The following is a 21,560-nucleotide window of genomic DNA, read 5'->3' as shown; positions in this document are numbered from 1 at the left end:
CGCGTCGTCACTGTGTACCTCCCGGCACCATGCCGGTATGTATAGCGTATATCGACTCGCCCTCCACATGGCGAGAGAACCAGATTTTGCTCAGAACCATATCACATGGGCGTCAAATCGAGACATCGTGAGAGTGCAGAAGCTAAGGTGTAGAGGATATGGTCATGATTCGTTAACAAAATGGACATCGCCGGCGGTTGACATTCGTCGATATTTGAGAATCAAAAGCGATGGCTTGGGAAAGGCGTCGATTGGCGTGCGTATGGTGCGTATGGTGCGTATAGTGCGTGTTCACATCGCGCTTGGCAGGCATCGATGAGGCTGCAGCTAAGACTGATGTGGTATCATGACGAATGACGATACCCGGAGAGGGTTGGTGTTGAAGAATGCTAGACGTAGATGATTGCGGGGAAATGTGGAGACCGTGGCACATTTTCGGGGAGGCGCTCACGTGGCGCTTCGCGTCGATGCTTGCGATGCTTGCTTCCTCTTCATCCAACCCTCGGGTCCCTTCGCAAGCTCCTCAACAACGCGGATGCATGGTGTCACCGTGCAAGGTATTACTTCACTCTTAATTGGAGATGGCGTCACGTATGCAGCGTGATAACTGAACACGTTCAGTCCGGCTCCGCTTCATGGCTTTTCGGATCACTTGGCGTCGTTCGTTCTCGTTCCCCTCGTGCACAATCAAGGCTTCCTTTAAGCAAACCTCTACCCATCAGTACATACCCCGCACGTTATTATAACCCTTGAAACAAGCGCTAGACTGGGCTACTGATCTGGCAGCATGGCATTGGTCTGTAAGAGAGTGCCTATTATGCCAATTCTAACAACACGTTCACGGAGCCCTCGGCGTAGGACAACATATCCATCAACGTTTCCGTGTACACCGTATAGAGAAGATCAACGTAACGATGGAAATTGTTGACTAACGAAGATGGCTGTCTGACCTTGGCGAGCATGTCGTGGATGCAATCGCGCAAGACACAAGTGTGCACTGGACGCCGAATTGCATATTCCTACCGATAGGAGATCGAGACGATAGGATCGACTGAAAGGGAAGACTACGAAGAGCGCTGTTCGAGGGTAGGTTTACGCAGTTTCCAAGGTACAATCGACGCCCCCTTCCTCTAATACTCCACGCTCTATCTCTTATCATCCTACAAATACTCACTCAGCATCATCAAAGTCTTTCTCGAGGGTAGGTTCTACGTTGCATTATTTGAAAAAGCATTTTTGCTCATCCAGCAGACCCCTTCTATTTCAATAAACAGAAAAAGCCGGATACAAGCCCAAATTGATCGGGAGTAGTCAGTCCTACTTTGCAGGATGTCTGCAACCTAGTAAGATCTTTGAAGACTACAATATGTTCTACATGTCTCCGCTATCGCTTTCCGCCAATTGTACCGTTTTGGAGCTCATTGTTGTCCTGCGGAGACTCGATTCATGTTTCAACTAAGGGCCTCTGAGTCAACACATATCGCATGCTTGCTCTTTTTCTTCGAGGATTGGGCGCTGTCGGTGTCAACTGTGGCCCCCTACGCCCTATTCTGAATGCTTTCACAATATCTCCTTCACCTCCGATCCTGGCATTCGATTATTTCGCACCTTTGCCGACCTGGTCTTCACGACACACAACTACCCCACCAATACCTACACACTTTCTCAACGCGAGCGACCACAGTATAGCGAACGCACAAAGATAGCACCGCTGGCCGGTCTTTCATTCTACAATGTCTACTCCGAATACCCCACCTTGTATTAGCCAAATCCTATCCGCAGTTATCCTTAACCCCGTCAATACCTTACAGACTGCCGCCATGTCGCAAATCGAAGAGATCGCAGAGCTCAAACGCCTCAATCAGGAGCTTAGGGCCGAGAAGGAAGCAGCAGTGAAGCGAGCAGCAAGGCGCCATAAGGACATGATGCACGCCAACCGCCGCGCCGAGCGCGCAGAACAAGCACTTAGGAACGAAGCGTTGGAAAGGCAAGACGACAAGACGAAGGCCTCTACCCTTTTCTGCAGCTACAAGGAGACCATCAAGTATCTGGAGTTGGGCGTCGCGCAAGCGCAATGTTCTGGACTTTATGACGAGCGATTCCAGGCGATGCAAACCGCCAACGCTGGACTGGAAGCTGCACTCGCTCAACAGAAGGAAGCCACGGCCCATTTGCAGACAAGTGCGGAAGAGACTGTCCAAAAGCTACAGGTCAAGTTTGAAGCAGATAAGACGCAAACCAGGAAGCAAGCTGACCAGGACTGTGAGAAGCGTCTCGCAGAGATGAAGAAGCAGATGAGTGAAGTATTTTCACGTAAATCTCAGGCGGCTATGGAGAAAATCCAGACGGCACAACAATCAAGTCAAGCAGAGAACGAGAGCCTGAAGCAGCAGCTTCAACAAGCGTTGCAAATGGTGGAATGGCACAAGACGCAAGCTCAACAGCAGACAGCGCAGCGTGGAGGCCTTCAGGGCTCACAGATGGCCGCAGGCATCCATGCCGGTTTTCCTTTGCCCCGACAGAGTCCTGTGCAGGTCAAGGAAGCGCCAAACAAGCGCAGAAGGCTGGATTCCATGGGGTAAGTCATCACTATCGAAAGCGCAAGTGATCGAACTAATGTCTACAGCAATTCTGGTGTTCCTACGCCAGACCGGCAGCGAAGCCGTGAGAACTCGATGGGCTCGAGTGCCCCAGCTACCACGCCCAAGAGAAAGGCACCAGGCACATCTAGAGAGCATGCACAGTCTTCACAGCAACCTGTGACCCCTACTCGCCAGAGCACAACATCCCGCCAGCATCAGCACTTGAACACACACGCAAGCCCTCTTCAGCCCTTCCAACAGCCCCAGTCTCCAGCACAGGCATCACTCTTGCATACTCAAAGCGCTCTTCGACGTCAACAGCTCTTCCAGAAGTTCTTCCAGCAGTTGAACGCTAGCAGGGTGAAGGCTAAGTACCCTCAGCTTAGCCCCCAAGAAGCATTGCCCGCCTTCAACAACTTTATGGCTCGAGCAGCCAATCAACAACCGTCGAGCCCAATGCCCAGTCATGACGGCCATCAACCCACGCTGCAGCAATTTGTATCTATGGGTCGAACTCTCAGCCAAGAAACGGGCACACAAGCTGAACTTCGGTCGCCATTCTTACCAGTATCCCCGCCGTTTGGGCAACAAACGTTCGCATCTTTTACTGTGCAATCGCCATTATCAAATCGGAAAATTGGGTCCGTGTCTGTACAACAGATCCAATCGTCACACGAGCAGCCGCAGGTACAACGTGAAACTCGCCAGGGAAATTTGCCGTCGCCTGCGATATCAAGTCAAGGTCTGGACAGCTTGATGCCTACCTTGACGGCTGGTCACAACGCAGACTCGTCCGCCATGTTCTTCAACGACGCAGTTCGCACCCAGGCAACACCGCAACAGACAAACTCCGGAGCTGAAGACATGGACCTTGCAGCCCAGCTGTCATCGCAGCTTCAAGATGCAGGCATGTATCCGTCACCCGAAGATTCTGAGGGCGCTCGAGTTATGGGTGGTTCTAGTGACCAAGCACAAGTCCACGATTGGACATCACCAACGCCAAAGCACGAGGGCCAGTCTTACAGCGTGGGCAGCGGACGGCCTTCTTTCGGCAACATCAACTTCCAGAATTTTGGGAGCAACTTCAGCCTCGACGGTTTCCCGGCAACTACTGGCGCCTCGTTCCCTCCAAAAGCTTTTGCGCAGACGAGTGAAGAGCTCTCGAATGGATGGAACCACCTGCAGGCCCACAGAAACGTGCCACAACAAGCACCTCTGCAACACGCCATCAATCCAGCTTTACTCTTCAACAGTGATACCCAAGGTCCAATTGGAGACTTGTTCGACGCGCAGGGCCCGAGCAACAGTCAGCCTACCTTTCACCAGCGCCTGTCCAGCGAAGCACCCACCATGCCCAATCTTGCTTCAAGCCAGCCCGCTCCAAATCACCCGCCTACATCACGCAAGCGCCCGGCGCCACCATCATCAGGACGCTCGACCCCCGCTCCTTCCGCACGCTCGACTCCCGCACCATCCGGCTCACCTCTCGCTGTCTGTCTGCACTGCCACGAGAACTGGTGGAACGAAACCTGCGACGCCAGAGAACCGTGCCTGAACTGCATCGGGTCACAAAAGGCTTGCGAGCGCCCGAGGTGTCTGAGTTTTACAATGGGTACGTGTACGAGCGCACGGTGTCCGAGGGTGCATGAGGGGGAGATGCGATACGGGAACACCATCTTCAAGCCCAAAACATTGAAGAGGATTGGGAAGAAGGATGAGCGAAAGCCGAGTCCGAGTGAGTTGGCTCGCCAGCAGGGGTAGGCTGGGCATGGGACCGGGCGAGTGAGACAAGAGCATGAATATGGGGAGGAACCATCGCATGCACACAAGGAAATGCGTTGGAACATGCCCCCCTGTAAAGGCTATAGGCCACTGAAAAGCTCCATCACTTTTTATGATCATCAACACGTAGGCGACCCTTAGTGAGGGAAGCAGCAATCAAGACATGTTTCATCAAACTGTGACAATGATCATCGTAGGTGTTGTTCCCGCTATTTCTCGATTCACTACCAGTAAACCCTGAACGAAACTGTGAAAACCCTTGACACTACTCTTTCACCACCCAGGTTATGCCAACATCAGTCACAAGGACTGACAGACACGCAAACCCGTAATATTCAAGTATTGAACGGCTTTAGTCGAACATGCCAAACACCAATACCTCACCAAAGAGTGAAGAGTGGCGGAGGCAGGAGTTCGCTGTCTAGTTCATCCCACCGCAAGAAATGTATGTGACCTCCTTGTTAAAATCCTCCACCTTCTTTGGCTTCTCGCACATCATCATGCCACCAACATAGGTGTCCTTGCCAGAGTTGCCGGTGCAGGAGCTGTTGTATGTTAGTATTATCCACAAATCAACCCCTTTGCAAATCCACCAACGCAAGGAGATAGAAGCTAGGGAGACCCTTACTTCCAAAGCGAACAAAAGCACTTGGCAACATAGATCGACGCCACATTACCGCCGAGCTGCATGCACGTGCCCTGGCCGAAGGAGGTGTACTGGCCGTTCTTGAAGGTCACGATGCCGCAGCTATTGTCGGCGCTGGGGCAACCATGAGCCATGGAGATGATATTTGAGTCGAGCATGGCGCTGAGGTTGTCGGCGGGGAAGTTGAGGGGCGAGAGGTCGACGGACATGGTGGGTGCCGCGGAGACAAGGGTCGCCGTGGAGAGGGCGAGGGCGATGGAGATGAGGGAGCGCATCTTAGTTGTGGGTGTTATTGTCGTGGCAGGTGTTGTGGTTGAGGATTTAAGAGCGTTGGGCTGCGTTGACTTTATATGCTTGTGTGTATGGACCTTATTTGGGGAAGTGAAAGCAACTGGCAGTCTAGGCATGGCTGATGGCGTACAACACCGTAAACATTGCAAGTGAAAGACGAATTGAGGATTCGAGCTGCTGAGCTATTAAAAAAAAAACTACGGCTCTCGGGAGCACCTGCCGGGTTCGTTTGCTGTGTCGTCACTGTCGAACGAACGCACTTCACGTTGCAGTCGATCGCGCCTGGCGGTATAAGATGGCGACTGGAAAGAACATCACTTACACTTTCCTGAGGAAAGTATGCTTTTCTATCCTCATATCTCCAATCCAGATCCTTTAACGGGCAGTTTGATAATCTTCAACAATGCAGTGCCACAATTCCACTCCCTACCCTCCACCAGACGTTCACCCAGCATGGGCATCGACACCAGCTTCGCAAATCACTCCCTTGCACAGCCCAGCACCTCCCTTACAGAGCGCCTCACCACCCCCCAGCCCCGACTTCCTCATCGTCTGCCTCTTCGCACTGCGCCTAGCCCGAAAGCTTATCCAGTCTCTCGACTCCTATCCCGAGCGCCTCGATGACATCAGATGGCTGGACCATTTCCTCGATCCCTACGACTCGTCGTACGATCTGGCGAAGATAGCAGGCTCCACTAAAATGGGCTACACAGAAATGTATCCAGAAATCGTGGCGAGGATGAGGAGGCAGCAGAGATACCCGTTTTGGTTCATGGCGATGAATCCGGTTACGCCGAATCACCGTGAGGCACTGAATAGGCAGGGGGAAATGACTGCTGGTGGGTGTGATGCAAATCTAGGAGGGATTATGCTGACATACTTTTGTAGCTGAACGAGTGGAGATAATCAACTTCGCAGATGCGGCAAGAGAGTGGGGGTCGACTGTGCTTGTCCCGCAGAGTGAAGCAAGACGCATGCTTGAGTTGGCGGACCAGAGACGTGTGGCTGATCTTGGAAAGGGACGGGGTATGGCTGATCGTGGGGAGAGGCGTTCTCGTGTGGAGGAGCGGCACCCTAACGTCCGGGACAATTTTCCTAGTATTGGGAATGTTATCGACGACGACGATGATTATTTTCCGGGCAGACACTAGAACGAGGAGTGAGCAGAAGAATGCAGAAGTGATTTTGCCGCAGCTGGATTTGATCATATCCGAGAGATAGTATAGGAAGTACATTCTGCACGGCACCGTGGGGAATGATGTACAGTATCAACTGCCTCAAACTCTTACCAGCATTGTGCATAACTCTATCAAGCCACAGCGTTTCGCTGCGACACAAATTGGCGACGACTTTGTAAAGCTCGCCCACTCATACTTCGTTCAGTGCACGTAGAAGTTTGACATCTCGTCACCACTCTGCCCCAAAACCCTGTTGCGACGAACTATGACAAACTTCACAACCCAAGCACAAGCCGCGGTAACCATAGAGAACCCAGCACCCGAAGCAAGCGCAGGCGTATCTCGGCTCGTCAGCAGGATTCCACAAGTACGGAGTCCAGATGGTCGACGAAACCATAACGGTCATGACAATCGACACCGCAGCTGCCTTCTTCTCCCTCGTCTGTCCGCACACTGAGGCGCACCAACCAAGGATCACAGAGTTGATGCTGTGGGTTCCGATCGTGAAGATGACCATGGCGACGTATTGACCGGCGAGGTTCACGGTTGCGAAGGCGGCGATGAAGCCAATTGTTGCGACTGCCTTGGAGACAGTAATGTGTCACGTGCGTTCGTTGACTTTTCCAGATGACCAGCACACTGCGATGGTGATGAAGCCGGCGATCAGGTAGGGAGGACATGTGAGCAGAGGGTGACTGTGCGGTTGAGGCCAAGGGTCTTGACCACCGTGGGGAACTACATAGTGTCGTTAGCAGTAGATCAGGGCGTCTATGTAAGCAAAGGCGACTTACGAAGTTCTTGAAGCCATCATTGAGGCGAGCCAGGGCAATTAGGTTGTGGTCATGATAGTTGAGGAAGTACATCGCAAACAACGTCGGCTGCAGAACACCAGTAATCTGTAGAGAAGTGTAGAGAATGTAGCTGACCATGATCCAAAGATCCAGCTTCCTTCACCAGAGCAATCTCGCGTGGGTCAGTCTTCTCGTGGGACCCTGAGTAGTCGACTTCCTCCACGACAGGGACTGGCTTTGTCGGGTGGTCATCGTCGACAACCACGCTTTCGGCTCGCTCGATCTGCATCTCTATAGGCTTCTCCCATCATCTCAAGAAGGCAATCATGCCGGCAGAAAAGAATTGAAGAGTTCTAAGACGATCTCAGGGATGCGTGGGGAAGTCTGGGAGTGAGACTCTGGGGTACTTCTCATAGACTGCTGCCCATAATGAAGAGGCAGCCCTCTTGCAGCTCCTGGACATCGCGTGCTTGATCCTTCCCAAGCCATCGGAGGCCGATGCTTGTGAACCAGGACGCTACTTGGTATTACCTCCGACTCCGTCCGTGTTAGACAGCCACCTCATTGGAGATCGCGCCTGTAGTAGGCAGCGGAGATCTTGGCGACACTTTGATCTGATAGGTCAGCTGTGTAGAGGACGGGAGGTTGCAGCCTTGGGCCAAAGGTGCTCCGTATGGTTCCAGTACAAGGAAGTGAGGCCTGGGACCGCCAGGTTCCCCCGCACTGTCGGAGGTCCTGTTGCTGTTTAGTGTGGTGTTGGCAACGCAACCCAAGACTCGGCCAACAACACCAAGATCGCTTGCTCTGCGCTGCAATTGTTCAGATCAGGACTGTCGGCCGGGGAGGGGACTCGGAGTCAGGACACTGTAGGGGGTGATGAGAATCGGCTGGCGGACGAATTACACAGGACATTGGTTCTACTGTTCGCCATTAGCATCTCATGTAGAAGCTGTGGGAGCAAGTTGATAGCGACCGATGCGCAGATGCAATGCGTGTGCGACCGTTTCGTGACTAGATCTATGCCTCCAAGATCTTGCTGTATCCGTGTCCGTAAAAGGACAGCCACCACCAACGCCAAACCATGCAAGTCATATACCGCTCACAATGTCATCTCTCTCATCAGAAGCCCTCAACCTGTCGTCCACGGTCGAAATTTTACTGTGTGGCGCACTGGGGGCCACCCTCCTCTTCTTCATCGTCTTCCCACTCGGCACCGCCCGCTCGTGGGTCGCCTGAGCCAGCGCCGAAGTCTTCCATGTCAGCCTCAAACTCAAGTTCCACCTCTTCAACATCCTCATGCTTCTCATCTGACGCCTTCGTCGCTGGCAGTGCGTCTCTGACCTTCTGCACCGCCGCGTCGTCCTTGAGCCAGCCATCTTCAGGGAACTCGATGTCAACTTGCAGGTACAAGTCACCCTTTGCGTCACTGCGCTTCATCGGCATACCCTCGCCAGGGAGCTTGAGAACCTGGCCCGGTCGTAGAACCTTGCCGTTCGGTTGCTTGACGTTGAGCTGAATTCCCCTGCCATCCAGGTGTGTCAGAACCACCCTGTTGAAGCCTGTCAGAGCCTCAGCGAGCGAGATCTTTAACATTGCGCGCAGATCGGCGCCAGCACGCTCGAATGTCTCGTGTCCGGCTTCCTCCAGGGTGAAGATGATGTCGCCGGGCTCCTGGTCTGGTAGCTGATCGGCTTCGCCTTGCAGAACGATACGCTCGCCTTGTCGTGCGCCGCGGGGGATGTAGAGTTCGAGCACGTTCTTGGATTCGACGACTTTCTTGCCCTTGCACTTCTTGCAGCGCTGCTTCTCGGGGATGATCTGGCCGGAGCCTTGGCAGTTGGAACAGGCGACGGTTTCTTGGGTGACGAGGCCGGGGCCGACCTGGCGGAGGACCTGCTTTGCGCCTGTGGCGAGTTAGCAAGATAGCCAGACGCGAAGAAAAGTGAAACAAGCATACCGCGCCCATTGCAGACCCCGCAATCATGGCTCTTGGACCCCTTCTTTCCGCCCGAGCCCTCGCATTGGCTGCAGACGATGTTCTTGGTGTTGGAGAACTTGGTCGTCTTGCCCTTGTACAGCTCCTCGAGTGTTACCTCGTACTCTTGCTCCACGCTGCGACCCTTCTTGGGTACGTTTCGCCCGCCCGGCCCACCAGGCATGCCGCCGAAGCCTCCCATGCCCGGCATTCCACCAAAGCCGCCCATCCCGCCGAACATTTGCGCGAGGATGTCGTCCATGTCTGGTTGCTCGCCGCCGCCTCGAGCGGGGTCGAAGGCAGACATGCCATGGGTATCGTAGAGATGACGCTTGTCATCGTCGGACAGGATTTCGTAAGCTTGTTTGGCCGATTTGAAGCGGATTTCTGCCTCTTCGCGCTCTTCGACAGCGACCTTGTCGGGGTGATGTGCGAGTGCAGCCTGGGATTGCGTATCAGAATGGCGGGGGTGCAGGTTGAGTAGGGCGGACGGACCTTGTGGTATGCCTTCTTGATTTCTACTTTGCTGGCGCTGTTGCCGATGCCGAGGACCTCTGCACAACGTCAGTATTGCTCCTCGTTTGCGACGAGTGCTGTTTCATACCGTAGAGGTCGATTTCTTCTACGTCGTTCACTGCAGGTGATTAGCAAGATTTGTGTGAGTGATGTGCGCAGTCTTACTGTTTGTTAGGTCTGGGGTAACTGCAGAAGTTGGGTATCAAAAGGGTATGTACAGAACAAAAGGCAGAGGCGGCGCAACGCAGTTCAGAAAAGTTGAGCAGACTTCCCGGATGATGACAAGCAATGTCGAAGTCTAAAGACGGCAGGGTTAGCCGGGCGCAGGCGGTGAATCTCAGATTTCCAAACGCGCTGATTGGTGGTGTAGCAGTGCATTGCGTTCTGCCTCTGAAAGTCGAACGAACCACCAGGGCTGTCTCTCTTCATTGCGCCCATCATGTCGTTCTCAGTACTGCAGCGTGCACAAATACCGGCGTACACGTGTCACTCCTGCCTCATTCGAATTGCGCGACTGTCGAGGCGGACGATCTCGTCCAAGACAGCCAAAGAACAGAAGAGCAGCGCGGCGCTCCCATCCTCACCAGCGCGCACGCGATTCGCGCCCTCGCCGACCGGCTACCTCCACCTAGGCTCGCTGCGGACAGCACTCTTCAATTACCTACTCGCGAAGAGCACAGGCGGCCAGTTTCTACTCCGAATAGAAGATACAGACCAGAAGCGAACAGTAGCAGATGCGGAACAACGCCTCTTTAAAGACCTGAGATGGGCTGGCCTGCAATGGGACGAAGGCCCAGAAGTCGGCGGGCCGTACGGGCCTTACAAGCAATCCGAACGGAGCGCGATATACCGCGAGCATGCGCAGAAGCTCCTCGACTCGGGGCACGCCTACCGCTGCTTCTGCTCCTCCGAGCGCCTGAACGCCCTCGCCGAGCACAAGCACAAGCTCGGCCTCGCGACAGACTACGACCGTACATGCGAGTCGATCCCCAGAGATGAGTCCGACGACCGCGCCCACAGACACGAGCCGCACGTCGTCCGCCTCAAAGTGCCCGACCAGTACCCCACCTACAAAGACCTCATCTACGGCACCTTCAGACCGCTCAAGCGGCGCGGCCACGTCACAGAATCCTCGTACGAAGACCCCATCCTCCTCAAGAGCGACGGCCTGCCAACATACCACCTCGCCAACGTCGTCGACGACCACCTCATGAAGATCACCCACGTGATCCGCGGCTCCGAGTGGATGCCCAGCACACCCAAGCACATCGCCATGTACTCGGCTTTTGGGTGGACACCGCCTGCATTTGCACACGTAGGGCTGCTGGTCGACGAGAACGGCAACAAGCTGTCAAAGCGCAACTTCGACACAGACATCACCGCGTTCAAGGACATGGAGATCTTTTCTGAGACTTTGACGAACTTTGCTGCACTGCTCGGCTGGTCGCACAAGGAAAAGAGCGACGTCCTGCCTCTCCAGCAACTCATTGACAACTTCTCTCTGAAGTTCACCAAGGGCAACACAACTGTCACGTTCGGCAAGCTGCACTTCCTACAGCGCAAACACGCAGCTTTGCGAGCAGCCGCTGGCGGTCAACCGCTACAAGAGATCGTCGACAATGTAGCTGCGCTGCTCATGGCCCAAGACTCACCCTACCAAGCAGACGATTGGCGGCCCATTACGGGACCGAGTCCGGACGCGTACATTGAGAAGATTGTCAAGGTGGATGCGGAGAACTTTACGAACGCGAACGAGTTCCTGTACCGCAACTCGTTCTTCTTTGCCCCACTCCGGCCTTCAAAAACCGCGTCCCTGACCGCGGAGACGCCAAAGGATGTCGTTGAGCGGAGTCGGATGCTTGCTGAGATCAAGGAAGAGGAGTGGGACCGCGAAACCCTGATGGAACAGGTGCGGACTATCATCGACGGGCGGCCCGAGGGCAAAGCTGGAGGCAAGGACGTCTATCACTATCTGCGCCTGGCGTTGACGGGGCAGGACAAGGGGATTCGGTTGTATGACATCATGTTGATTTTGGGGCGGGGGGAGACGCTTGCGAGACTGGGGGCTGAGGAGGAAGAACTTTAGGGGAGGAAGGGATTTGTTGTATGATACATGTATACATATACCGTGTGTGAGCGTGAGATACCCAAGCCGGGAGAAAGAACGGCGGAGAAGCAATATGCGAGTATGACCAGATCCAACATGCAAGTATGACCAGATCCAGATTTGAAGTTGTTTGTGCAGATAACCTCGTTCTGGCATTTCTCTATCTATCTATCTATCTATCTATGAGCCTCGTGGCAGACCACGGGACGAATCGCGCATGCCATGTGTCTCACTCGCCAGCACGGCTTTGCAGAAGCGGGTCGAGCGTAATCTGGACGCCTCCGTGTCGCTCACGGTTCTGTGTGCGCCTCATCGCCCGTCCATGCTCTTAGTCGTGTGTTGTGTCGTAATGTTCATCAAGTCTCTTGCAGTCTCGTGTCCTCGCTCAGCTCTTCATCTCATCTCCACCTCCTGGCTCTCCGCCGCCGGCTGCCCACCGCCATTGAAGCTGAACACCTGCTCCTTGACCTTCGCAGCAAGCAGCCCCATCTCCTCCTCCCTCGCAATCTTGCTCCCCGCAGCGCCCAGCCCCGGCAGCGGATCCTTCCTGCTCTCGCCCAAGAACGCAGTTGGACCGCCCTTGAACCGCTTGCTGCCGGACTCCTGCTGCATCTTCCTCGCCAGATCGCTGATCTGCTTGGTTCCGTACTCGCGATTTGTCATCAGCGGCGACGAGGAGAGCGTCTGCACCCAGTACTTGTTCCACAGGGCTTCAAGCAGCTTGGCGTCGAGCGTGGATTTGTAGTGCGAGACTTGGAGCGGGTAGTAGTGGTTTGCGTGGGCGCCGAAGTCTTCGATCTTGCCGAGGGGGATGGTCTGGAAGCCGTCACTTTCTACGCCGCCGCCGCCGTTCTTCATGGTCGCGCCCTTCTCTTTGTCTTGCACGTAGCTGTCCGGAAAGGTGCGGAAGCCGCCGATCTCGACCTTGCCTGCGGACACGGTGCGGTCGGGGTCGATGACGATGGCGCAGAAGGGGTCGGAGAACTGCTGTTGTGTCTTCTGGGTGTTGACGTCGATGCCGGAGAGCCAGCAGCCGTAGCCGGGATGGCTGTGGTACCAGCCTACTGCGTTGTCGAGCTGGCCCTGGTCTCGCGCGCGCTGGAGGAACTCGACCATGTACTCGTTTGCTTCGTCCTGTGCATTGACTCGTGTCTCGGTGCCTTCGACGGGCAAGCGGAAGGCGTCGGTGACGACGAACGTGTGTGCTTCGATCTTGCCCATCATGAGGCCCATGACCTCGAGGGAGCCGCCGGAGCGGGCGTGCATGACCATCTTGAGCAGCGCCACTGCGGAGATGCGGACCGAGGTGAAGTAGTGGGGATCGGTGCGCCATGGGTGTGCGTTGTCCAGGGCTTTCTGCGCCGGGACAGAGTAGGAATAGAGGGCGTCTTTGGTGGGGTCGACGAGCTGCACCGAGTTCTCGAGCTCTGGTGCTTGTCAGCAGCTGGAGCATGTATGGCGGGGCAATGCGGGGATGGCAGGAGTAGTATCAGAAGAGCAGAAGAGGGGAAGAGGGGAAGAGAGGAAGAGAGGAAGAGTGGAAGAGCGGCAATGGCGAAGCATACCCCAGGTCTTGAGTGCGGTCCCCATGGTCGAGAAGCAGGGGAGAAAGGCGTGGTGAGAAATGTTGCTGGCGGTTGATGTCAAGGCGCGAGTCCGGTGGAGGTGGAGAGCTTGAGCTATGGTTGCGCTAGCAGCTGCAAGGCTGCAGCGAGCAGGGATCCACACATGTCAGCCACGAAACGAGAGTGAATGGTCGGGAGACATGTCCCAGGACGAAATCGTGCTACGGAAAGACGGCTCTACCCAACTAGCCCTTCGATCCCTTCCTCCGCCCTCCCTGCTCTTCCCACCCCATCTCCGCATTCATCTTGCTCGCCTCCTCCTCCATTTTACTCACCCACCGTCTCGTCAGCTCCTCGTTCTCCTTCTTCAGCCTCTCCTTCTCCTGCTCCGCCATGTTAAGCTGCAGGTTCAGCGCGACCATCTCGTCCTGCACCTCCTCCACAAAGCGGCCCTTGCCCTTCAGCTCCTCCTGCCTGTCCTTGCCCCGTCGTTCGAGCTGGGCTCTGTGCTTCTCGAGCTGGGCGATGCGCTGCTTCTGCTGCGCGTCTGATGCTTGCAGCGCTGCGAGGTTGGTGTTGAGCGTGCTGAGCTCGGCTTCGAGGCTGCTGCGGATTTTCTGGGTGGCAGCTAGTTCGGAGCGGAGCTGGGTGAGTGCTGCGGCTGACGCTGTGTCTTGAGGCGCGGACGAGCTCTTGGCCGGAGTTGTGGCAGCCTTGATGGTCTTGGTAGAGTCGCTGGCTGTAGGCCTGTGTTCGTCTGTTGATGTCGATGCATGCTGGAGTGCCTGTGTTGCTGTGCGGTCGGCAAGCTTGGTGTCTATATACTGTTAGTTCCGAGGCAGGTTGTGGCCTGAGAGGACTTGCTCACATGCGTTGCTGTATACTTCGTGCGCACGCTCGCGCGTATCGCGAGCGTCCAGCGCAGAGAGGTACTCCGCGAGTGGGTTGCTCATGGCGGTAGAGGGAGCAGTGCAGTCTCTCGTCGTGGGCCTGCTTGCTCTTCCAGCCTCATAGTGTTGTCCAGACCACCAGGGTGCTGGCTGCAGCTGTCGCGGAGAGGAGCAAGGCAGCGGGGTGATGGCTCGGTGGGCTTCAAGCTCCGATTCGCTGACGTCTGTGCTTGCACTCGAAAAGCTTCAGTTGGTGTCGCATGCTCTACTCGAAGCTTCTCTTGCCATCACACACGTATACAACACGCGGCATCTGCCCTCCTTGTCCATCTCTGCCGCCACTGGTCAATCGCTCTTCACCGCCAGCCCATTGACCGCCAGCCCATTGACCGCCACCCCATTGACCGCACCCCATTGATCGCGCCCTATCGACCGCACCCCAACCACCACCATGCCGCCAACCCACCACATATCCAGCACCTCGCGCGCCCTCTACCGCGTCTTCGTCCTCCCCAACCTGCGCAGCACCACCTCCGGCATCCCCGTCCAGTTCGCGCCCGCCTTCGCGCCCACCTACGGCCCCCCGTCCATCACCGTAAACCCTCTCAGCCAGAACCAAGTGCGGAACAAGAGCTACGCAAAGAGAGACACCCGCCGCCACGCCCTCTCGGATTACTACACAATCGACAGCGCCATCACAGCGCCGCGGGTCAATTTCGTCGATGCGGAGGGAAGGTTCTTCGAGGATGTGGCGACGCTGGATGCGCTGAACAGCTTCAACAAGGTCACACATCACCTGGTGCAAGTCACGCCGGGGAGGGTGGATGAATTCGGCGTCCAGGACCCAGACCACCCGCCAGTATGCCGTGTCGTTTCGAAAATCGACCTCCGCGCCCAACACGAGCGCAAAGTCGACGCCGCGCGCAAACAAGCCAAGGGCATCACGGGCCCGCCGCAGAAGAACCTGGAGCTGAACTGGGCCATCGGGGGAGGCGATCTGAAGCACAGGTTGAACAAATTGCAGGATTTCTTGTTGGAGGGACGGAGGGTGGAAGTGCTCCTGGGGCCGAAGAAGAAGGGGAGGAAGGCGACGGCTGAGGAGGCGAGTGCGGTGCACAAAGCTATTATGGCTGCGGCGGACGAGTGCAAGGGCGCGAAGGAGGTCAAGAGGGAGGGGGCTGTGGGGGCGGTGCTGACGATTGTGTTTGAGGGGAAGAAGGCTGACGAGGAGAAGAAGAAGGTTGACGAGAAGAAGAAGAAGAAGAGCGAGGAGTGAGGTGAACTTTGGGGTGGATCAGATCCATCCACCCATCCATCCATCCCTCCATCCCTTGAATGAAGAAGACCGAGGCACAGCTGCGAGTCTCGAGCCCAGCCTAGGCCGCAATGCGCATCACCAAGCCGCGAGAGGTATTCGCGAACACAAAGCGAAGGCTGAGAAGTCTCTTCGTTGTCCTGCATACTCCCCCCGCTACACTGTACCCTCTTGTAAGATTATGTAACACTACGCAAGAAGCAGGGATGGCAGACATGAAGCGAAAAGCCCGTAGCTCGGTATCATACACTTGGCTACGTAGACCGTCTACACATACAATGTACAATAATACAACCTTTTAAATCCAGATACTACCTCTTCTCCTCGGCCGGCTGCTCACGCTGTGCCTCATCCACCTCCTCAACCTCACTGAGAGCCTCCTGCTCAGCCATCGCTGTCTCGAGCGCCTGGTTGGCTAGTGTGATCTCCTCCTGCGCTTCCTGCTGCGCCTTCCAGTCCCCCTTTGCATGTGCCAGCGACTTCTTTTGCTTCGCGAGCTCGACGCGAGCAGACAGCTGCTCCAGCTCGTGGGTATCAACGTTTGTGCGCTGCACACTAGCGCGCGCAAGAGCGACCTCTGCAGCTGCGACATCGCCCGCCAGGCTGTGCGCCTCAGCAAGGTGCTCCTGGACCTGTGCCGCAAGCAGCGCGGATTCAAAGATGATGTCCTGCTTCTCGACCTCCAGCTCGCGCACCTCGACGTAGTGCGTCTCAGCCGCCACACGCGAGGTTTCTTCTGCGGTGCCGCCGAGCTGTGTCTTGGTCGTGATCTGATAGTCGAGGGCCTGGATGCGGGGGAAGTGGCTCGTCGCGTTGCGACGGTTCTGGATGCGCGTGTAGTCTGCGAACGGCATGCCGGTGCGCTGGGCGAACTGGTACTGCTTGGCTTCCGCGAGGAGGTTGTATGCGGAGATCATGAGTTCGGAGCGCGCGGGGCCCAAGGGGAGGGTTTCGGCGTACGCGTAGCGGGTTGATGCTACGCTCTCGTAGGCGTCGGCGCGGGCGGCGTCCATTTCGGTGGGCGGGGTGAGCATGAGGCCGCGGAATTCGGCCCAGCCGATGGTGGACTCGAGGTCTTCTGCTGGCGAGGAGCGAACGAGGCCTTTGTGCCAGGGCTGGATGGCTTTGTGTGTGAGATCCTCCTGGTGCGAGAGGAGGATGTTGTTCAGCGCGGCGCGCTCGATGAGGACGCGGGAGCCCTCGAGCAGGTTCTTGACGTCGACTTCGTCCCAGAGGAGGGTTTGGTCGCCAGACTCCAGCTCCTCCAGCGCCAGCTCGAGCATGGGCCGCTCCTCGAGTGTGACCAACAGACTCTTGCCCTTTCCACCTCTTTGCTTTGCCTGGTACTTCAAGACGTGCTCCAGCAGCCTTGTCGAGGGGCTCTCAATCTCCATGGCGTTGTCCACAATGATCAGCTCGCCCCTACGGAAGCGGTACGAAAGCGCTGTCCTCCATGCCAAATCGTAGACCTTCTTCTGGAGCTCGGTGGAGAAGTCGCGGGGCCTGGGCCCGTGCGAAACACCTCCAGATCTGATGACGGGCGACTTGACGTCTCCAATACGAGCGCGACCTGAACCCTTCTGCGGGCGCATCTTCCTTGCCGAACCCCGAACCTCGTATCTGTTCTTGGTCGAGGCGGTACCCAGTCGTGTCATATCACCCTCGTAGATGACGGCGCGGTGCAGGATGTCCTTTCGTGTGGGGAGGTGCAGGTGGTTCGCAGGGAATGTCTCGAACCGGAGTGGCTCGAGGGAAGGGAACTGGTGGATGGTCGCAAGCACTGTCTGCTCCTCGAACGGCTTGACGGGCACAAAAGTGTCGGCGGAGGCGGCGATGGGGGAAACGGCGGCTCTTGAGCATGTCGAAGTGGTGATTGGGCGGGCGAAGGAGGATGTGATTGACTTCTATGCAGCTGTTAGGACGATGCATGGGGGCGTGGAAGCGCGCAACCAACTGTGCAGCGAGCAGGGAGCGCGGCCTGCCGTATCGACAGCCGGCTCAATTGATGTGAGACGCCCCGCAGCGGCACCGATATCCTTGTGGTCGCCATGGCGGGCTGTGAATGTGCTGGGGAGGTGGTCGCGGAGGTGTTGCGGAGGGCAGAAGTTCACGAAAAGCTCGGACATCGACATTTCTTCCAAGTCCGACACCATCACACTCCCTGCACGCCCCGTCATCATCCTCCAACACACCAGATGGCGTCCCTCACGCCGTCGATGCGGCAGTTCAGCACGTGTCTGCGATGCGTTCGACAGGTTCCCTCGGCCAATGGCGCGCAGCAACGCCTGCTCTCGTCCTCGGCCGCCGCCCGTGAAGAAGTGCGGGCCCAGCCGACTGCCTCCTCGACTCCTCCGCCGCCGCCCCAGTCCGCTTCAGATGCTTCCGCAGCGTCCGTGCAAGAGGTCCCCGAATTCATGCAGAAGTGGGGAAAGCTAGACCCCGAGACGGTGGAGAACAAGAAGCAGGAGCGCCGTCTGCTGAGGAGAGAAGGCGTCCAGCCTGTGGGTTCTCGTCGTCGCCGTGCGGCCCTGCGAATGTCCGCTGTCCGCAAGACCGAGGAGATCCCCTTCGAGCAGCTGCCGTACCAGTGCTTCCAGGAGGCCAGGAAGTTCCTGCAGGAGGACAGGCAGGAGAAGCTGAAGGAGATCAAGACCCAACAGCAGCGCATACAAGCTACTGCAGAATCCAATGCTAGCGTGCAGTCAAAGAGGGACCGGATAGCGAGGATGAAGATGCACTTGAACGACCTGATCATCGCGGCGGACATCAACGACCCTGTAGTGAAGAGGAAGTTCGAGGACGGGCAAGGTATGTTAGGACAGTGAGCGCGCAAGAAACAGGACTGACATGCATGCAGGCGACATGAACAAGCCCATCTATCGTCATTTGGCCGAGAAGAAGTGGCGTGAATTCAAGCGCAAGGTCCTCGAGCAGCGCGTTACTCAATTATCCGTTGTCCCTGACTTACTTGGATCTTTGGACCTCGTCGCAGATATCGACCTGTCATTTGGGCGAAAGACCGTGGCCCCCGGCGACTTCGTTGAGTCCGACATCAGCGAGAAGATGCCTACTCTGCACGTGCAGACATTTACCCCCGGTGAGAAGCTGGTGACCGTCGCGGTCGTGGATGCAGACGTCCCTGTACCACAGGAGGACGGCTTCACCACGCGCTGCCATTTCATCGCCTCCAACATCCGCATCTCGCCTAGCGAGACTTCGATCCCTCTGCAGCGCATTGCTGAGGATGACAGGAAGAGCACCGACGACAAGAAGGTTGCTCTCCCGTGGGTTGCACCATGGGCGCACAAGGGCGCACCTTACCACCGTCTGGCTGTCGTGGTGCTTGAGCAGGACCAGGCGAAGAAGTTCGACGTTTCGAAGCTCAGCACCATTGAGCGCGATGGCTTCAACCTTCGCAGCTTTGTTGGGTCCCAGAAGCTGAAGCCTCTCACCGCCACGTTATTCAGGACGAAGTGGGACGAGAGCATGGCAGGTGTCTTGGAGCGGGCTGGATTGAAGGACCAGGCCAGCATTGAGTTCAAGAGGAAGAGGGTCGAGCCGCTGCCGTACAAGAGGCGGACGGAGCGCATGCGTTAGAGCGGTTGTACGATTATACTCAGTGTTGAATTAGCGAGGAAGATGGCTGTAAGTATATGGTGAGTGTACTATACACTGCAGTTTGCAGAAGTAACATATTGGTCGATGAAAGCACTGCCCGTTGTAGTTTTGGTCGTGTGGTGTTGAACTTGACCGTTCCTTCCTCGTCCTTTCAGCACTCCACGTTTCCCCCACCTTCCTTTGAACAACTCGATCCCTGTCAATCTCATTCCGCCGCTCGCTCTCATGTTACATTCCGCGAACTTGTTCCTGTCGTTCGTTCCCAGTCCGCTGCGCACATCAATGCCAGATCACGCTCCTTGTATCGCAGCGGCTTGAAACAGCAGTCCTCACCACGCATGCCTCACTCACAACCGCACGCAACCTTCGATATCGCGTGCTTCCGTTCCTGTCCTGCGCAAAGCAATCCGCAGATATGCCACCGAAAACACAGCCTCCACCAGATCCATTTGCGCCATCGAGCGCCCATATTGCACTAGCAATCGCGCTTATTAGGGCGAAGCCACCCGGCACCTCTGCCAGAGGTAAGCCTTGCCCTTTTCATAAACAATACTGCCACTAACCAAACAGATTACATCCTACAGCTACGAGAACAAGTACGACCTGTTTCACCCGCGTCCGAACACCATGAGCACGGTGAACACCTCGATCTCGTTTCGTACTGGAAGGAGCAGTGCCGGAGACTGCAAGACGAATGCGACGACCTGCGGAGCGAGAACAGCAGACTCGAGCGCTCAAATCACATGTTGACAAACCGCACAAGCTGCGCGTCGGATCTCGCTCACACCAATGCTATGAATACGTCGAAGCGGAAGGCGCGAGCAGCCTCGCCAGTAAGGAATGTAAAGCGACCCAAGGTGAACCAACAGCTTGAACACTCAGTAGCTGAGACCCAGGAAGTTATTGACGATGACATGGACTTCCTCGATCGCTTGGGGCAGGGTAAGTCACATTTCCACTCAGGGTTTGTCAACATACTGATGCGCAATGGACAGAAGGCACTAACCTTACCGAGTCGTTATTCACCACACACAAGTTATGCCGTATGACGAACACAGATGTCGATACGCTATGCTTCACATTGGTCCGGGCATCTAATGCACTGGGCAAGGTCATACGTCTAGTCGCTCACAGACATGGACAACTTTCGCGACAAGATCGGCGAACGTCTGGCCCGGCATCTCTGGACCAAGACAAGTCCAATTTCGCGCTTGCAATGACAATCTGCGCCCGAGGCTTCATGTCAGTGCTCGTTGGTCTCACTAAGCTGACCGAGTCTACCGACGATCCACGACTCTCCAGCCTTGTTGTGTGCGAACTGGCCGATATGTTCAAGACGGTGCTTATCGCGATCGAGTCTGTCGCACGCCAAACTGCTCAACAACCGCCACTACAAGTATTCGAGCCGAAGAAATCGAAGGAAAAGGCACCCGCCAAAGTGGTCAAGGAATCTGTGCCCGCTCGCGCCCTGGCGCATCTGCTCATCGGTCTTCTCGGGTTTCTTGAAAAGACAAATCCCGTACATCAACAGATATTCGACGGCTTTGTGTACCTCTTGCTTGAGCGCGTGGGACGGCGATTGTTCTATTGTACATTTGGCAGACATCGCAGTAGCACAGTGGAAGGCGATATCGAACCGATACCCGAACCCAAGACCCCGGAAGAGGCTCAGAGGCGCGAAGCTGAAGCTCTCGGGACCCACCTCGAAGTCAAGGCTCTCATTCTCGTGCTTGAGCGCGCTATGGGGCTTGCGCCAAATCACATGAACCCCCAGACGTCCAACGTCAGTCGAAATCAGAAGAAGCCGGGTCGTACTCTGAGTCTCAAGAACCTACCAGCCGCTTCAAAAGCGCGCTTGAGCCCAGTCGCCAAGGAACGCCTTCAGCGGACGCTCGTTGCCTGCATGTATGGCGAGAAGGCTGACGACGAGTTTCTCGATGTCCTCACAAAACCTATGCCATCAATGCGGCTAGGTTCCTTACAGAATGTTGCACGGGTTGAAGACAAGGACGTAGAAGATTGGTACAAGAAGGAGGTGTGGAGACTCGTAGGTTGGGACATACTCGCTAAGGAAAGCGGGTGGTGACATGGGGAGAGAGGGAAGCAAGTGATCAATGTGATGGGTTTGATATGATCGGGATTTACATGTAACATTGACCTTGATTGCACGAAGTATAGTCTTAGAGTAATAGGAATGTAGTTCTCCTTCTCGACATTCGGTGCTTATAAGGCCATTCACTGCTACTGACATGTTCAAGATCGCTGACGGGCGAGGTATTCGGCGAAGTGAAGTACCAGGACTAG

At 55.9% G+C, this 21,560-nt stretch overlaps 13 protein-coding genes across 13 annotated transcripts; 6 read left to right on the top strand and 7 right to left on the bottom strand.

Moving 5' to 3' along the window:
- The first annotated feature begins 1,481 nt into the window (after window positions 1–1,481).
- On the top strand, window positions 1,482–4,416 carry BU25DRAFT_467310 (uncharacterized protein). Its single transcript, XM_033710710.1, has 2 exons — window positions 1,482–2,578; window positions 2,627–4,416. Exons 1-2 carry the CDS (start codon window positions 1,734–1,736, stop codon window positions 4,341–4,343), a joined length of 2,562 nt encoding a protein of 853 aa, XP_033562773.1. The 5' UTR covers window positions 1,482–1,733; the 3' UTR covers window positions 4,344–4,416.
- A 369-nt stretch (window positions 4,417–4,785) lies between these two features.
- Window positions 4,786–5,285, bottom strand: BU25DRAFT_421030 (uncharacterized protein; the record flags this gene model as incomplete). Its single annotated transcript, XM_033708061.1, has 2 exons — window positions 4,786–4,909; window positions 4,993–5,285. 2 exons carry the CDS (start codon window positions 5,283–5,285, stop codon window positions 4,786–4,788), a joined length of 417 nt encoding a protein of 138 aa, XP_033562772.1.
- Window positions 5,286–5,704: 419 nt separating this feature from the next.
- BU25DRAFT_339563 (uncharacterized protein) lies at window positions 5,705–6,452 on the top strand (the record flags this gene model as incomplete). The annotated part of the gene is made up of 2 exons (XM_033702779.1): window positions 5,705–6,146; window positions 6,190–6,452. 2 exons carry the CDS (start codon window positions 5,705–5,707, stop codon window positions 6,450–6,452), a joined length of 705 nt encoding a protein of 234 aa, XP_033562771.1.
- A 43-nt stretch (window positions 6,453–6,495) lies between these two features.
- Window positions 6,496–7,080, bottom strand: BU25DRAFT_467306 (uncharacterized protein). The gene has a single exon (XM_033710709.1). The coding sequence runs from the start codon at window positions 6,994–6,996 to the stop codon at window positions 6,709–6,711; it is 288 nt and encodes a 95-aa protein (XP_033562770.1). The 5' UTR covers window positions 6,997–7,080; the 3' UTR covers window positions 6,496–6,708.
- Window positions 7,081–7,142: 62 nt separating this feature from the next.
- BU25DRAFT_421028 (uncharacterized protein) lies at window positions 7,143–7,559 on the bottom strand (the record flags this gene model as incomplete). The annotated part of the gene is made up of 3 exons (XM_033708060.1): window positions 7,143–7,214; window positions 7,271–7,375; window positions 7,434–7,559. 3 exons carry the CDS (start codon window positions 7,557–7,559, stop codon window positions 7,143–7,145), a joined length of 303 nt encoding a protein of 100 aa, XP_033562769.1.
- A 705-nt stretch (window positions 7,560–8,264) lies between these two features.
- On the bottom strand, window positions 8,265–10,025 carry BU25DRAFT_391420 (uncharacterized protein). The gene is made up of 5 exons (XM_033704610.1): window positions 9,927–10,025; window positions 9,850–9,879; window positions 9,741–9,799; window positions 9,228–9,687; window positions 8,265–9,174 (listed from the first exon to the last, which is right to left on the bottom strand). Coding segments are annotated over exons 1-5 (1,299 nt in total). The 5' UTR covers window positions 9,928–10,025; the 3' UTR covers window positions 8,265–8,425.
- A 155-nt stretch (window positions 10,026–10,180) lies between these two features.
- Window positions 10,181–11,904, top strand: BU25DRAFT_410129 (glutamyl-tRNA synthetase). Its single transcript, XM_033706211.1, has one exon. It carries the CDS (start codon window positions 10,201–10,203, stop codon window positions 11,845–11,847), a length of 1,647 nt encoding a protein of 548 aa, XP_033562767.1. The 5' UTR covers window positions 10,181–10,200; the 3' UTR covers window positions 11,848–11,904.
- A 97-nt stretch (window positions 11,905–12,001) lies between these two features.
- BU25DRAFT_410128 (Mov34-domain-containing protein) lies at window positions 12,002–13,521 on the bottom strand. The gene is made up of 2 exons (XM_033706210.1): window positions 13,434–13,521; window positions 12,002–13,295 (listed from the first exon to the last, which is right to left on the bottom strand). The coding sequence occupies exons 1-2, from the start codon at window positions 13,456–13,458 to the stop codon at window positions 12,262–12,264; spliced, it is 1,059 nt and encodes a 352-aa protein (XP_033562766.1). The 5' UTR covers window positions 13,459–13,521; the 3' UTR covers window positions 12,002–12,261.
- Window positions 13,522–13,623: 102 nt separating this feature from the next.
- BU25DRAFT_410127 (autophagy protein 16) lies at window positions 13,624–14,480 on the bottom strand. The gene is made up of 2 exons (XM_033706209.1): window positions 14,302–14,480; window positions 13,624–14,250 (listed from the first exon to the last, which is right to left on the bottom strand). The coding sequence occupies exons 1-2, from the start codon at window positions 14,384–14,386 to the stop codon at window positions 13,679–13,681; spliced, it is 657 nt and encodes a 218-aa protein (XP_033562765.1). The 5' UTR covers window positions 14,387–14,480; the 3' UTR covers window positions 13,624–13,678.
- BU25DRAFT_38172 (uncharacterized protein) lies at window positions 14,443–15,774 on the top strand. Its single transcript, XM_033704221.1, has one exon. It carries the CDS (start codon window positions 14,775–14,777, stop codon window positions 15,597–15,599), a length of 825 nt encoding a protein of 274 aa, XP_033562764.1. The 5' UTR covers window positions 14,443–14,774; the 3' UTR covers window positions 15,600–15,774.
- Window positions 15,775–15,876: 102 nt separating this feature from the next.
- Window positions 15,877–17,716, bottom strand: BU25DRAFT_391407 (ribosomal protein L4). Its single transcript, XM_033704609.1, has 2 exons — window positions 17,593–17,716; window positions 15,877–17,542 (listed from the first exon to the last, which is right to left on the bottom strand). Exons 1-2 carry the CDS (start codon window positions 17,686–17,688, stop codon window positions 15,950–15,952), a joined length of 1,689 nt encoding a protein of 562 aa, XP_033562763.1. The 5' UTR covers window positions 17,689–17,716; the 3' UTR covers window positions 15,877–15,949.
- Window positions 17,717–17,812: 96 nt separating this feature from the next.
- On the top strand, window positions 17,813–19,343 carry BU25DRAFT_391402 (PEBP-like protein). The gene is made up of 2 exons (XM_033704608.1): window positions 17,813–18,446; window positions 18,496–19,343. The coding sequence occupies exons 1-2, from the start codon at window positions 17,834–17,836 to the stop codon at window positions 19,233–19,235; spliced, it is 1,353 nt and encodes a 450-aa protein (XP_033562762.1). The 5' UTR covers window positions 17,813–17,833; the 3' UTR covers window positions 19,236–19,343.
- Window positions 19,344–19,671: 328 nt separating this feature from the next.
- On the top strand, window positions 19,672–21,368 carry BU25DRAFT_439516 (uncharacterized protein; the record flags this gene model as incomplete). Its single annotated transcript, XM_033709106.1, has 3 exons — window positions 19,672–19,780; window positions 19,827–20,198; window positions 20,252–21,368. The coding sequence occupies 3 exons, from the start codon at window positions 19,672–19,674 to the stop codon at window positions 21,340–21,342; spliced, it is 1,572 nt and encodes a 523-aa protein (XP_033562761.1). The 3' UTR covers window positions 21,343–21,368.
- Between the last annotated feature and the right edge of the window lie 192 nt (window positions 21,369–21,560).

This window comes from Macroventuria anomochaeta, assembly GCF_010093625.1.
Source record: "Macroventuria anomochaeta strain CBS 525.71 unplaced genomic scaffold BU25scaffold_13, whole genome shotgun sequence".
NCBI lineage: Eukaryota > Fungi > Ascomycota > Dothideomycetes > Pleosporales > Didymellaceae > Macroventuria > Macroventuria anomochaeta.
The sequence above is the reverse complement of the archived record's forward strand: the minus strand, read 5'-3'. Positions and strand labels throughout refer to the sequence as shown.